This window comes from Bombus flavifrons, chromosome 12, assembly GCF_040668555.2.
Source record: "Bombus flavifrons isolate JBK064 chromosome 12, iyBomFlav1_principal, whole genome shotgun sequence".
Lineage (NCBI taxonomy): Eukaryota > Metazoa > Arthropoda > Insecta > Hymenoptera > Apidae > Bombus > Bombus flavifrons.
In genome coordinates, this window is record NC_138453.1 from 6,240,490 (window position 1) to 6,253,920 (window position 13,431).

The 13,431-nt window shown below is 42.2% G+C and overlaps 1 protein-coding gene across 7 annotated transcripts in view; it reads left to right on the forward strand.

Annotated features, from left to right (window-relative positions):
• Positions 1–13,431, forward strand: part of by (focal adhesion protein tensin) — a 182,582-nt gene that overhangs the window by 59,306 nt on the left and 109,845 nt on the right. For 6 of the 7 annotated variants that reach the window (XM_069125068.1, XM_069125070.1, XM_069125069.1 and 3 more), the window contains exons 2-3: positions 4,743–4,851; positions 5,182–5,219. In XM_069125068.1, the coding sequence (XP_068981169.1) occupies positions 4,743–4,851; positions 5,182–5,219 (147 nt within the window). Of the gene's footprint in view, positions 1–4,742; positions 4,852–5,181; positions 5,220–11,713; positions 12,520–13,431 lie in introns of those variants that run through there. The other variant, XM_069125076.1, reaches the window with a different exon arrangement.

A 13,431-nucleotide genomic window follows, 5' to 3' on the forward strand; every position in this document is an offset into this window, starting at 1 on the left:
TTAAAATATCGTTTCGACCAATCAGTTTTCGACCATATTATCTTAGTATATTTTTCCGTAGAATGAGGAAATGATTCGACCTAAGTAAAAAGGAATGTTCCCATTTAAAAATATTGTCCAGTTACAAAATACATATCATCGCCAAAAAATGCGGTCGTGAAAATGTCCTCCTCTTTTATCATTTATCTATTAACCATTTATTTTTTAATAATAGAGAATATTTCCTCTTAACATCAATCAAGAAAGGAATATAGCTTGTCCCACTTGTATGGCTCACTCTGTATAGCGATCTGTTAATTAACAACTGTGCTGGAAATTGGACGCTCTGGATTCATCTCTCTCTCTCTCTCTCTCTCTCTCTATCCTCTCTCTTTCTCGTACCTACTCTTTGTTTCCCCAACCTCTTGATTCGAATTGGTTGTTCCGCGTGGAAACTACAACAACGCGATATCTTCCTTTAACAGAGTCGCGCACTGAGAGGCTAAATGTTACCGATGTTCGTCACGCTCTCGTGAAACCACGCCACGTTCTATCGCGTTTTCGCGCTTTGCCTTTGCCATACTCGCCCACGGAATTCAATTTTCCGTAGAAGCGAGTTGCCCAGGCATTGTCGAATAGTCGAGGCTACAAAGGATCGTTTGACGAGCTGTAGTTTCACCAAAAATTGTTCCGTTTTAGGGTCTGTCAAGAGATATACGAAGTGTATGTTCTTCGTATTGCGACGATCATCAGCATTCTTCACGTATCACCTGTCTTTTGTATTATACCGTTTTCTGAACTAAATGTGACAAATATTGGATGACTGTGTTCGCTGTAAATACTGAAGATTTAACGCTGACATTCGGTAACGCAGTTCATCGGGGAAAGAAATTCCAAAGCCTTCTGGCATATACATTTTGTAAAATATTTTCATTTGCTTATTCTTCATTTCGCAAAATGTGTCATTTCCCGGTTTCTCATATTTCAAGACTGCTGTTTCCCAAAATTTCCATTTTACTTAACCCTCGTTTTCCCCAAATGCCCATTGCTCCGTCCTTTATTTTCCTAAAATTTATCAAATTAATCCTACATTCTTAATTAACATTTCCCATTTCTTAAATATGTTACCTTCAATTGGACGGAGTGACCAAAGAAATTAACTAAAGACCTCGAAACGAAGTTTTTCATCAATTTTCGATCGTTTCAGTTTGCCTTGCATTTTTTTTCTTTTTCTGTACCAAAGCAGCGTGATTGTAGTATCCGAGCTATTAAAATTCCAGTTAGCCTGTTGATCCTCGATATTCCGTACGAAATCCTGTCTCACCTCGGGGTTCGAATAAAATTCCAGCCTCGTTCTGTCGCGCCGTAATCGTTTCGCGTACCTAAAGTCGAGACGGGCATTATTGCGTTTCAATCGTGTTGGCGGGAATAAAATACGAACCGCGGGTCAGCGTCGACCTCGACCTCGAGGTGGTAGGATATATTCTCGAGGAGAAAGGTAGAGGAGTAAGAAAGTTGACTGACTAACCAGCGAGATAGCCGGCGATCCAGGGATTTCAATGGGTTTCCTCGAGGATTAAAGATCAATTAATCGTACGTGATCAATGACGATGGCTATTCGCGAGCATCAAAGGTCAGTCTCGCTAATGAATCCGGCAATTAGTTACTGAGATACGTGTACAAGCACCGAGCAACGTCGACAAGATAGAATTAAGTTACCGTGAAATTGTACATCGACGGGAAAGAACGTATTGTTTTTATCATCAATGCTATACGGCTATACGACCATACGGATGATAAATCATCATTACGAACCGGGATGGGTAAAATTAAGTAGCATCGGGATTCCGCAGAACGTCAATTATTAACCGATCAGTGGAAACCCTCTGGATTTTTGTCAAAGATCGATTAGCTGGATAACGAACGAAATTATTCACCCATCGCTAGGTAATTTCCATCTTAATTGATCATAGTTTGTTATTCAATAGAATGAAGTCCATGGTGGTCTCCGGGCTCTTTCATTAGTAGTCAAACTATAATTAATATCCAATGGTTAATTTCTTCTCTATGAAATAGGAGGCGGATAATAAAGTTGCGTAAGAAAATGTACAAAATAGAGGATACCCATGAGAAACGTAATTTATCTCAAATATTTCAAGACGTTTATAGCCGACCAATAATATTACTCCAACGGTGTGGCGCGTACTATCGAACGAACGAAAGATTTCGACAAATGCAAAGATGTATATCAACCAAACGATCTAATACAGAAACACGATTCACTGTTTCGTAAAAAAGATGAAAAGGAAGAAATACAAGGGGAACGCGAAGAAGAATGGAAGCTGCGTGACTACGTTTACGATACAGCGAACGCAGCCGAGCTTTTGCATACAGTAACCAATAAGGAAGCTCGTTCTTCCGCCTCCGTGCATTGGCGAACGCATTTGTCGAGTCACAATAATTCAACCGGTGTGACTCGTGGCTGCCCGATAAAACTGATAATTACGAAATATTACAGCCTCTTAATGGCGCGGTATTTTACAATCTATGTCTACGTTCTCGATGCCGACGCAACTATGGCAAACTTTGCCACGATAAAGCGGGCACATTGAGCGGCAATAGAATATTGGATTTTCATCGATTAGTATTATCGAAGCGGCAAGTTCAGCGAACATTGTCGTATTAATGTTCGAAGGAATTCTGTTATTCTCCTGAAACTTGAATCGAGTTGGTTTGGATTTAGATTATAGAGAACACGATCGATCAAAGAACGAGAAGATAAAGGTTGTGTGAGATAAGGAAAACATGGGAATGTGCGTGGAATGCTAGGCCGATGTTGCGTGCGGTTTGCTATTGGGTTAATTGCAGACTGCGTGAAACCAATGACACAGAAATATTCGCTGTAATTATCGTTCGCTGGAAATCGATAGAAAGAATCTTGCTTTCTAGGCTACTCGTAAATTCGAATTTCATTAAGCTATAGGGAACCTTAAGCTTAATTCACTCTCTACTTCTGATTGGTATATTCATAACCAATTAGATATATCGAGTACTTTGGATAAATTGGATATGAAGAGAGTGGAAAACAGAACTGAAATCTATATTGCTGTAAGGCAAAGGATTCTTTTAATCAATTTGTAAACTCTTTGGTAAGGTTGTAAGTGAAAAAAGAGGAATTTCAATCACTAGAGCTGAATAGTAATCAAGATGATCAACTTTGTTGTGAGGAAAATAGCAAATCCTAATGTTGGATTATAACACAAATTCGTCCTGTCTTTTCAGTGTCCTCGCGATAATTTATATGAAAATTCATATGTGGGTTTGGTTAATGTATATGTCTTTTGATCACTGACGATTTTCACAACTTTCTAATAGCTGAAGAATTCCTCTCTCGCAGAATTCCTGAGATTTGTTAGCAAACAGCTGATTCGAGTGATTTCGCGTTCTACAGAATTCGAAATAAATCAGTCTCTCAAAAAAAACATTGATCAACTCCACTTTCTAATTAGAATTTCTTAATTTCGCGATTAATGTTCAATTCTCAAAAAAAAAAAAAACAAATGATTCGTTAATTCGAGTCGAGGTTCATTTGCAGATTAATATCATAAATACGTATTAATATTGTTGGCATTTAAAAATTATATTGAGTTATACGCCTTTGCGTTTCATGGAGCGTTATATTAAAACTTTCGTTTGTTTCCTGTGTAGTTTCATCTACAAAATTGCCGCTTCTGCTCGTCTGTTAATAATAATAACAAAAATATGTCAAAGATTAGCGCGATGCAGTCTGGCAGAATAGTCTGACTAAGCAGTCTGACCAAGCTGTTCTTATTCTCCTTACGCGCATTCCAACGCGGCCCGCCACCCGCTAAGCCACTTAACGATCGAAGAAGCGATCGAAACTCACGACGAATAATCCGTGAAAATGCACGAGCGGTTCTTCTTCGTTGCGTTATCGTTACTTACGATCGTATTCCCGTGAAAGCCGATTGAATTATCCCGCCGCGACGAGGGGAATCGTCAAGCAGCCGTCGCTTACAACCGACGTGGCGGTACGCAAAATTTGGCTCGGATCCACGGAATTGCTTTCTGCGAATTCATCGATCGATCGATCGATCGATCGGCGACGAAGCCGGTGAAAGCGCGAGGTATCCGCTTCCCAGGGAAGAGACGAGCGTTGCGTGTTTGTAATCGGAACCCGCGCATCGCTGGATCGCAAACACTCCGGGCGATTATTTGCGCATAACTTTGCGAACCGCCTCTTTGGATAGCGTGGTGCATTCGCTTATGCGCTGTTAACAGATTGAGCGTCGAGTCGAAACGACTAGAGACAACAATTACACACTGCGGCGAGGCTAGAAAGTTGGTGAAACTTCTTTTTCGTCTTCTTCTCCTTCTTCTTTTTCATCTTTGTCGTCGTTTTCCGTGCGACCGTCTGGACGAATTTCTTCACTATGTACAGTTTGAAATACCACTCGACTCATGAATAATAATTTCAAGTGGAAGAAAGAGTTTTTGCCGGCGATGAAGGCAACGTTGAACAGGCGCTTCATTTAGACCGTCTAGACCTCATTGAAACTAGCCAGTGAAGAGGTCCTTATCCACTAATTAAAGTTGCTGAAAAAATCCCTGGAAAAAGGAAACATGGGAACGTGTCTGTGGCATGTTCAGAGATAAGTTTTAGACGCGGCATTCTCTTTTACTTGTTCATTGAGAAACGATCGATTATATTAATCGTATTTCTTCCTTTTGATTGATTTCAGAGCGAGTTCGAGCCGCAATGTCACGTGTTCCGTACGAAACAGTTGCGCAAGCCGCGTCCGTGCCATTTGTGCCATCAGGCGGTGATCAAACAGGCGTCGTGCTGCAGAGGTGAGTCGATAAGTTCATTCCCTGCGGTTTGCTCGCTCTAGTGGCCTGAAAGGGTTCAGTCGGTAGTTCTGTCGGAGCTGTGTATGGTAAAAAAGCGTGGTGCGTGAAAAAGTGGAGGGAAATTTGAACGTCGATCGATTTGAGTCTGGTCTAGTCTTAAATAGCTTCCTACAGGATATTGCATATTTCTTTTTTATATTAATTCTTTTCTACTGAATCCACATTTTATAAAATACTTCGTAAGCATTTTTTAATTTTATCTTTATCAACGTGCCACAAAAGAAACACAAAAATATGACAGTATTATTAAAATACCTTCTTCATTTTCAGTTTGCAAGTACATCTGCCACAAAACCTGCGAGGACAAGGTGAGTAAACATATTTTCTCTGCACGTTTCGTAAAATTTCATCCGAGCGACCGACAATTAGATCGCCCCTCGTTCATCGTTTCTCACGAATTAGTGTACGTTCACGATCAGGCAACGTCTTCTCGGAAACTTTGTGACAGAGTGGATACCTGGAGAGCTCTTGCCCGTACACGAAGAGCCTCTCCGTACCGTGCACGGGTTCTGGTTCGTACTTCCTGGTACTCAAACAAATCTGCTGTGTGCTACGAGCACGTCCAACAAAACGTTCTTGAACGAGCAAAGTCGTCGGATCGAGCCAATCCATCGGAGGAATTTTTCGAGCGACGAGTATCAACGACGTATACGTGTCTGGTTTCGCGAAACCGGAAGCGATCAACCGAGAAGAACCGCGTCGTAGAAGAGATGCCACTTAGTAGATGCATCTTAATTCGAGCACTCTACCGATGGAGCCTGGTCGATGAGATTCTCGGTACCCCGAAGTCTTTGTCGATGCTACAGATACACAGTACCAAATAAATCCGTGTATGTTCGTGTGAGAATAGGCCGAGACAGAATCAATTGTCTCTGTGTGAAACACACGGTGTGGGTTCAGTCACCGGGCAGGGCACGAGCTTTACTTACCTTACCTTCTTCGTATCTTGAAGTGCTCCTGTGTCACACTCGCTTCAACACGAGCGTCCAACAACCTGGCACGGAACCGTGGCTTGGTCATACGTACACATTCACACAGGTTGATCATACACACACATACAAAGGAAAACATAGCTATAGATGCACAGTCATACACTTACAAGCACAATAAAGACACATACGTAAGTATATATACGCTGTAATACACACGTAGCGATACATACACAGTCATAAAGAGATACATAAAGGATGCATGTAGGAATACATGCAGAATCAAATACACAAATAAAGATACATATACAGTATACATACAGGTTAATACACATATGTGTGTTGTGAACGCGTGGACACGAAGAAGAACGGAAGGATGAACGATGGAAGTGAAGGAGAACGTGCCCGAGACAGTAGGAGAGCACGACTTCCTTCTGTAAGTGGCGAGACGTCGTTTGTTACGAAGGTTTTGTGGCACACCGCGAACAAAACGGTCGGCTCGATCCCTTTGATACGTCTATTTCGTCGAGAGCTTCCATTACCGGAGGAAGACTTTGTTCTGTTTGGATCGGATTGAGGGCCGGCCTACGGTGAAGGTAGACAGTTATACGTCTTCGTACGATTAACGTTTAACAAGTCGACACACGTTACATCGCTCGATAGTGTTGTCTCTGGCGCGCGTGACTTTCGCCAAAAGCTTGTCACCGTTGCCGGGCAATTAGCGACGGAGACTGGTATGACATTTCGATCGAGACGGAGATAGAGAGAGAAAGAGAGAGAGAGAATAAAACGAGACAGAGAGAAGGTATTAAGTTTAATTAGGGATCATTTGGACGGATTATTGGCCACGATCGCCAGCAGTGGAAAGTCGGTAATACTCGAATATCCAGTTGGCCCAAACGCAGGTTAAAAAGATTACAATTTCAGTCTAATTGGCGATTCGAATGCTATTTCCCGATATTAACGAGTAGAAACATGGAGGTTAATGGGAGATACACGATTGGGTGCACAATATCCTACCAGTTTATCGAACCATCGATCTTCTTCCTATGTTCCATGATCTCATGGATCGTTCCAGGATTTAGGCTTATTAAAGTTGCCAGACCATGCCACGAAACAGTCTTATTGCCCCATCATGGAGGCACAAAAGCTAACCGCTCCTTTCGTTCCTTAGAAGAATTCCGCGTAGGTCACGTTTCTTCTCTCTAGACGTTTTGAAATTCGAGGCTGTGGGCAGTCTTCCTTCCACGAGTTGTCACGTGCTCGTGTCATCTAGAAGTCCCTGTTCGCGGTATCGTGGAACATCACCCTTTGGATGACAGTATGATACAATTTGTTGGACTCGCGGTACCAAGAAACAGTTGCTACTTTTTATTCTCGAAACAGCGATATAGCAATAAATGTTCACATGATGCATGAAACATACGTGGAATGTCACCTATATATTCATTAATTTTATAGTATAATTACCAATAATAAGAATTAACAGACAATTTTAACAGGCATTTATTTATTTAACAGGAATTTAACAGGCATTATGTGCTACACTGGTGTACGAAAGAGAAAACAAGAGAGATACATACAGATGATAAAGGCGAAAAAGACATGAATAATTCTGACGATTAGTCGAGATATAGACACTTGCTGAAGATCTTGTTGCAATCGCTTTTTGAAAGAATCCAGTGTAAAGAAATTAAATTTCTGAATGACTGCAGTTTTAGCAATTAAATTTGAAGAATTAATAGAATTGCATTACTAGAATCACATAATTGTTTTGTGTTTAGAGACATAGAAGTTTCTCTTTGGCTTTTAAAAGTAAAACCTAATATTGTAGAAGATAAAGTTCTCCAAATGTTAGTAATTGTAATCGTATTACAATATATAGAACGCCACATCTTATTTCTCATTTAATCGCAGATAAAAATTCTTGCAAAATATAATTGGTAAGAAAGTACTACTGTCCAGAGTCTCATGTAATATAACGCTACCGTATAGTCATACGAACAACCCATATATCGTGCCGCCTATCTCAAGATACGCCTTGGTATGTGCTAGGAAGGTATTGATATCATCGTTTACTGTAACACCATTTCTCCTAGAATTCCTGCGCCAGTCGAGGCTGAGAACCGCTGGAACGAGCTAACGAACGACATCGTTCGTCGAATATGGAGAGGCCAGATGTTTCCTTGACATTGAAGGTCGCCGCGACTCTCCTCCATTCTTTGCACCGCCTTTCGTTCGTTAATTTCGCCGAAACTCGTGCTAACATCGACCACTCTCGACTGTTCAAAACTCTAGCACCGCCGTAAATTTCCGGAGCTAAACAGGGCCCGTTAACAAATCTTCCCTCGGTGAACATTGCCAAAGTTCCTGATCAACGTTTATTTCCTCCATCGTCCTGTGGCTGGTTTCCAAATTATGTAAAGGGATCAGTATGTCGCGAATTAGGTAATTTGCTGAAGTCACGAGAACGTACTCGTTCTCCTACAAACTTGGTCATTTTTGCGGTGAACTGGTAGCACCGAGGAAGAGCAGCGGCTCTAAGCTGAATGTCCAAGTCCTTTTAGTTAGCCCGAGCCTTCTCTAGACACCGGGATACACGGCGGAGGCTTGTGTACGGGTTGTGGAAGTCGCGAGGTGCATCGACCGTCCACCGTTGTAAACCGTGGTCACATCTCGTCCTCGCCAAGTACGAAAGTCGTGGCTACCATACCTGGTGCTAGCACGGTGTGTACCACCACCTCGGCCTTCCACGATTGTAAACAGCTAGCAAGAACCGGGGAAACCAGACGATGGGTAACGCTTGATCCCGCTTCTCACTGCGTTCTCTCCCTTCTTCTTCTTCTTCCATCTCGTCTGTTTCTTGTTTCTTCCTTTCTTCGCGGGATTCGATCGTCGAGATGCGCCCAGGTGCAACGTCGATATTAAGCTGCTCGTCGTTCTTTTGCATTGAACGCGAGGCCGCCGTGTAATGAACAGGAAGAGCACAGAGAACGAGGGAAAGTTTTCCAAGGGGAGGAGGCGGTATGAAAATTCAGAGAGGAAAACACAGAGGGAAGCCAGAAGGAATTTTCAAAGTGAAGAATGGGGTCTAAAAGGGAAGAGTCCAGGATTAGTAATACACCATTGTTTCCGTGGACAGGACTAGAGACAGGTCGGCTCTGTGCCTCTGATACATCGTCTCTTTATCTCCTTTCTCTTTATTTTCTTTCGCCACGTTGCGCGCTCCCGAGAGCTGATGCATCATCAGCAGCTCGGATATGATCCACCTTGATACCCTTGTTCCTGATGAATGCTGGATTGTTTGCCGGTGTTGATTTAAGAAACAAAGATGAATAGGAGAGGTGACGAGAACGAGGACGATGCTTGATTAAGGAGAACGCTCGAAGTAGGTGTAGAAGAAAATTGGAATTTCCGTATGCGATTCTGGCGAATACTCCTAGCATCCGTAGTATAAACTTAAATTAGAGTTGAATTGGGTTGAGTTAAACACCTTCCTCCATGTCGGGGGATTTGAAATAATCTCGAGACAACACATCGATCGTCGTTCTTATCACTACATAGACACACTGGCTCCTTCATTTTGACTATACTGGCAAAAATTATCATTTTCAAATTATGTACAAACTTTCTACTTACAAATGCAAATGAATACTTTTAACACGAGTGTACTCAAGAAGAACACAAACTTTTTCGAAGAAAAGAAGCCTGACACGATACGGTCTCGTTCTACTGCAAGATACTTTGATTAAACCGAACGCTCGCAGGTGTTTTAAAAGCAATTTCGAAATCCTCTGTATACTACCAATCGATACTATTAAGATCTCGAATAGAAGCTTAGATTGCATCGAGAGATGCTTTGGAAACTAGAACACCTTAAATAATTCCAGGAGCAAGAAATTAATTGGAATTCGGCTTCGTTCGTATTTCGAGGCGAATTTTCGAGACAAAGGCGATACGACACCGTGTTATTCCACTTAGATTTTCAAGAGTAATCACCTCGCGGTTGGTCGCGTACGTTTCGGAATCGCGGAAGGAAAATCGATGCGATCGCGTGCGAGGGCTGTAACGGTATTCGGTGCGGAGTCTGAGCTATTGATCGAACGAAGAAAAGACGAAGATCGAACAGGAGGATCGAAGACGCGGCAAGACGAGACATTAGATGTATGTGACGAACGAAAAGAACGTCCCGCGGTGTCGTGACATTGGCTACGGCGGTCAGCCAACGTTGGTTGCCTAATGACTAATAACCTCCGCGTTTGAGTGTGTCGCGTGTCGCGAAAATAGGCGGAATTCACGGCGACACGCTTATACGTATTCTTCTGCCATTGATCTATTGCCATTATGCAAGAAATTATCCTTATCTCGCGTGTTTCTCGATTCGGCCGAACGTGGGACACGCTAAGCGTCGATTCTACTGTTGGGTCGTTGACCCTTTGATTATAACAAATAGTTATACCAATAGTCCACAAAATAATTGAATAACTATGACGGTACAAATTAATTGAACCTTTCAGAAGAATAATAAGTTTACTTCTTGAAACAAGTGCGACATAAACGATCGTAAATTACAGAGAAATTTTTGAAAAATTGGAAATTTAACAGACTTCTCGTTATTTTCTAAGATGATTTTTGAGCGGTTTTATTATCGATTATAGTAGAATTTTGTTTCTATGAACTCTACTTATTCGAACGTAAAATTAATTTTACGAATGTGTAGTGAGTATGATAACACTTGCACTTCAACAGCTCAAACGATGAAATCATTATTCTATAAGTCTGTGTATATACAGAAACAAACACTATCTAATGTTACATGGAGGTAATTATCGTGTATGTACAACGCCAGTACAATCATTTTCAAAAGAATTGTAACTCTAAATAGTCTCCTACATATAGATGGCTGTTAGATATGGATTTTACGAAGCAAAAAACACAGAGAACGTTTCTTTCATGATAAATAGCGAATAAGTAACGCTATTATGAATTTAGTCCGCGTTTTAACGGTATATCTGGAAAATTATATAAACCGCTTACTCTGTGACAGGCTCGCGTCAACGAAATTCTACTGTAATTAAAATTATCTGAGAACTACGCGGAGACTGTCTACCACAAAGCTCGCGTGTCGATCGATCAGTAGAATGAATTTATGTTTCTTTCGTTGCCTAGTAACGGCGCCAACAAACTGATAGATGAATATGTAACTAGCTACAAACTGGATCTTCGTATTACGTGAATATTTCTGAAACTCTACATTACCGACAAAACAATCTATCGAAAATCGTGATCAAATATCAAAATCACAATATCTTCTTTGAAGATTATTAAACTTAATCTTTAATATTCGAAAGAATAATTTATATTCACGATTATTATCGTCGTTCGCGCGAATTGATAATTAAAATGTTCAACGGAGAGATCAACAGAAGTTTCTGTTTCAATTAACCGTAAAGTTTAGGAGAGTTTACGCGCCATAATCTACTACACGGTCGTGTACCGGCGTGAAAGTAAAACGCGCGCAACGAAGGGTTAACAAGCTTCCTCGAAAATCCAATTTTCCTCCTGTGTCGTAGGTATCGGGCACATTAGCCGCCGCCGAAGCGTGAATTATTTGTCGGCGGTAACGAACGCCCGATAAATAAGCCCGTTGCTGTCTATACATTACGATATAAATATATTCGCGACGGTGTTGCCCGACGATAAATCAGGAAGTGCTCGTATATAATTCTTAACGTCGTCGGTGTAACAGCGGGTTGTTAAGATTCGACCACAAATTTTCTTGCCGGTCTCCGTGTATTTGGTGGGGTGTCTACCTGCGGCGATAGCGATGGGCTCCGTGCACGCGCGATGCGGAGCTCTCCAGTCCGCGAACAGCGCTCCAACGCGAAGGACGTGGGAAAGATCGATTCGTTGCCGTTGCTCGATCCATCGAGGATTTCCTATTCCACCGTCCCTTGCATCTATCGCGATCGATAACGTAAAAACTCGTCCAGTGATCATCTCGCTCATATATACCGCCTAAATCCTTCGAATTCTTTTTAAGATCGTTCAAGGTTGCTCGGGGAATCGAATTTTACCATTAACTCGAAAGATATCTTCGTACTTTAAAATGTTTATACGAATCGAAGTATAACACGATTCCGAGACACGTCGAGTCTAAACATTTTACGATCGGTTAAGTGAAGTGACGTGCCGGAACCTGCTGGTCGAGGAAGCTGTGTGTAGCTGTCTCGGATAGACGATTTCAGTGTCGAGGCGGTTACAGAGGCTGTATAATCGAACGTTGGATCGATCTCGCGATAAAATTCCTGAAACGGTGTCGTGTGCGAAGCAGGCACGAGCGAAAGAAGCATGGGGAGGAGGGTCGTCGAACCCAGGAACACTCGCGCGAAATTAGTAACGGCGTCGATCGTGCCGTGACCTTGACCGGCGTTGACCAGCCTAACGAAAATCGAGAGTGGTCCGTCAGGTACGAATTGTACGAAGGGAGAAGCTTGGACATTGGAGAACCACGAAAAGAGAGAGACGGCGACGAGGTGGACAATGCGAAGGAAGTGAGATGCGCCATTTTCGAGAACCGATGCGAGAAGGTGAACGATCCTTGGAGCGTTTCGCCGCAGACCGGTAATGGGATACCAGAGGTGACGGCAAGATGAACGGTCACGGTTCCACCAATGAGGTACTTGCGCCACGTTCCGTCCAACAATTTCTTTTCCTCCTTCTCTGGCCTTTTTTTCCCTCCGTTTCTTAGCCATGTCGCCCGCGCGCACGCGGTTTCTTCTTGTTGCGTTCTAAATTCGCCGCGCGACGGACCTAGGGTTCGTGCACACCGATCGCGAGAGAATGGCGAAGGTCTCGATAATGCGAGCAACGCTCGAGACTTAGTTCTTGGAAAACTTTCATAGGATTGTTCGACAATTACACGAGCGACAGCCTGTAAGAGCCGAGAACTCGTAGAAATTGGTATTGGCATGGAATTGAATTTCTTTCATTTGTAATTCGATGAGCCCTCGTGAAATTTTTATATATACAAGGAATGTTTTAAGTTTGCGGTTAAAGGAAAAGGAATGGGTAGGAGGTTTTACGAAGTTTGCCTAAATGCTTTATCGAATTAGTGTGCACGAGCCCTTATTATAGCTGCAGCAAAGACGAGGAATTCTTGACGTACACGACGATGTCTTATGTATCCGCGGCTTGCATGACGGTGTCCGAGGTTTCTGGTTCGTAGATATTCTGGATAACACTTGCCACTTGCACCCAACTTTCTACTTTGCGAATTCGAATTTACATTTATCACTCGCGCAGGTTCGTGCTCCAAGCTTGGGTTTCTTTTATGTTTAAACCGTCAATGTATCTTAAATATAAACGAGCGAACATCTGCTTACAAGTATAATCCGATTATTTATTAAGTATTACGAATTCATGCTAAAAGTACGGAAATGACCAACGGGACTTATCGATTTCGCGTTTATCAAAAGCTTCTGTACTACGTTGGATTTGCTTGACATTCACATACGAAGCTCGCAATTTCTGGTTGTGTTTAAATGAGAAAAAAAGACGGAAGGATAGAGTTGATAAGACTCTCTAAGTG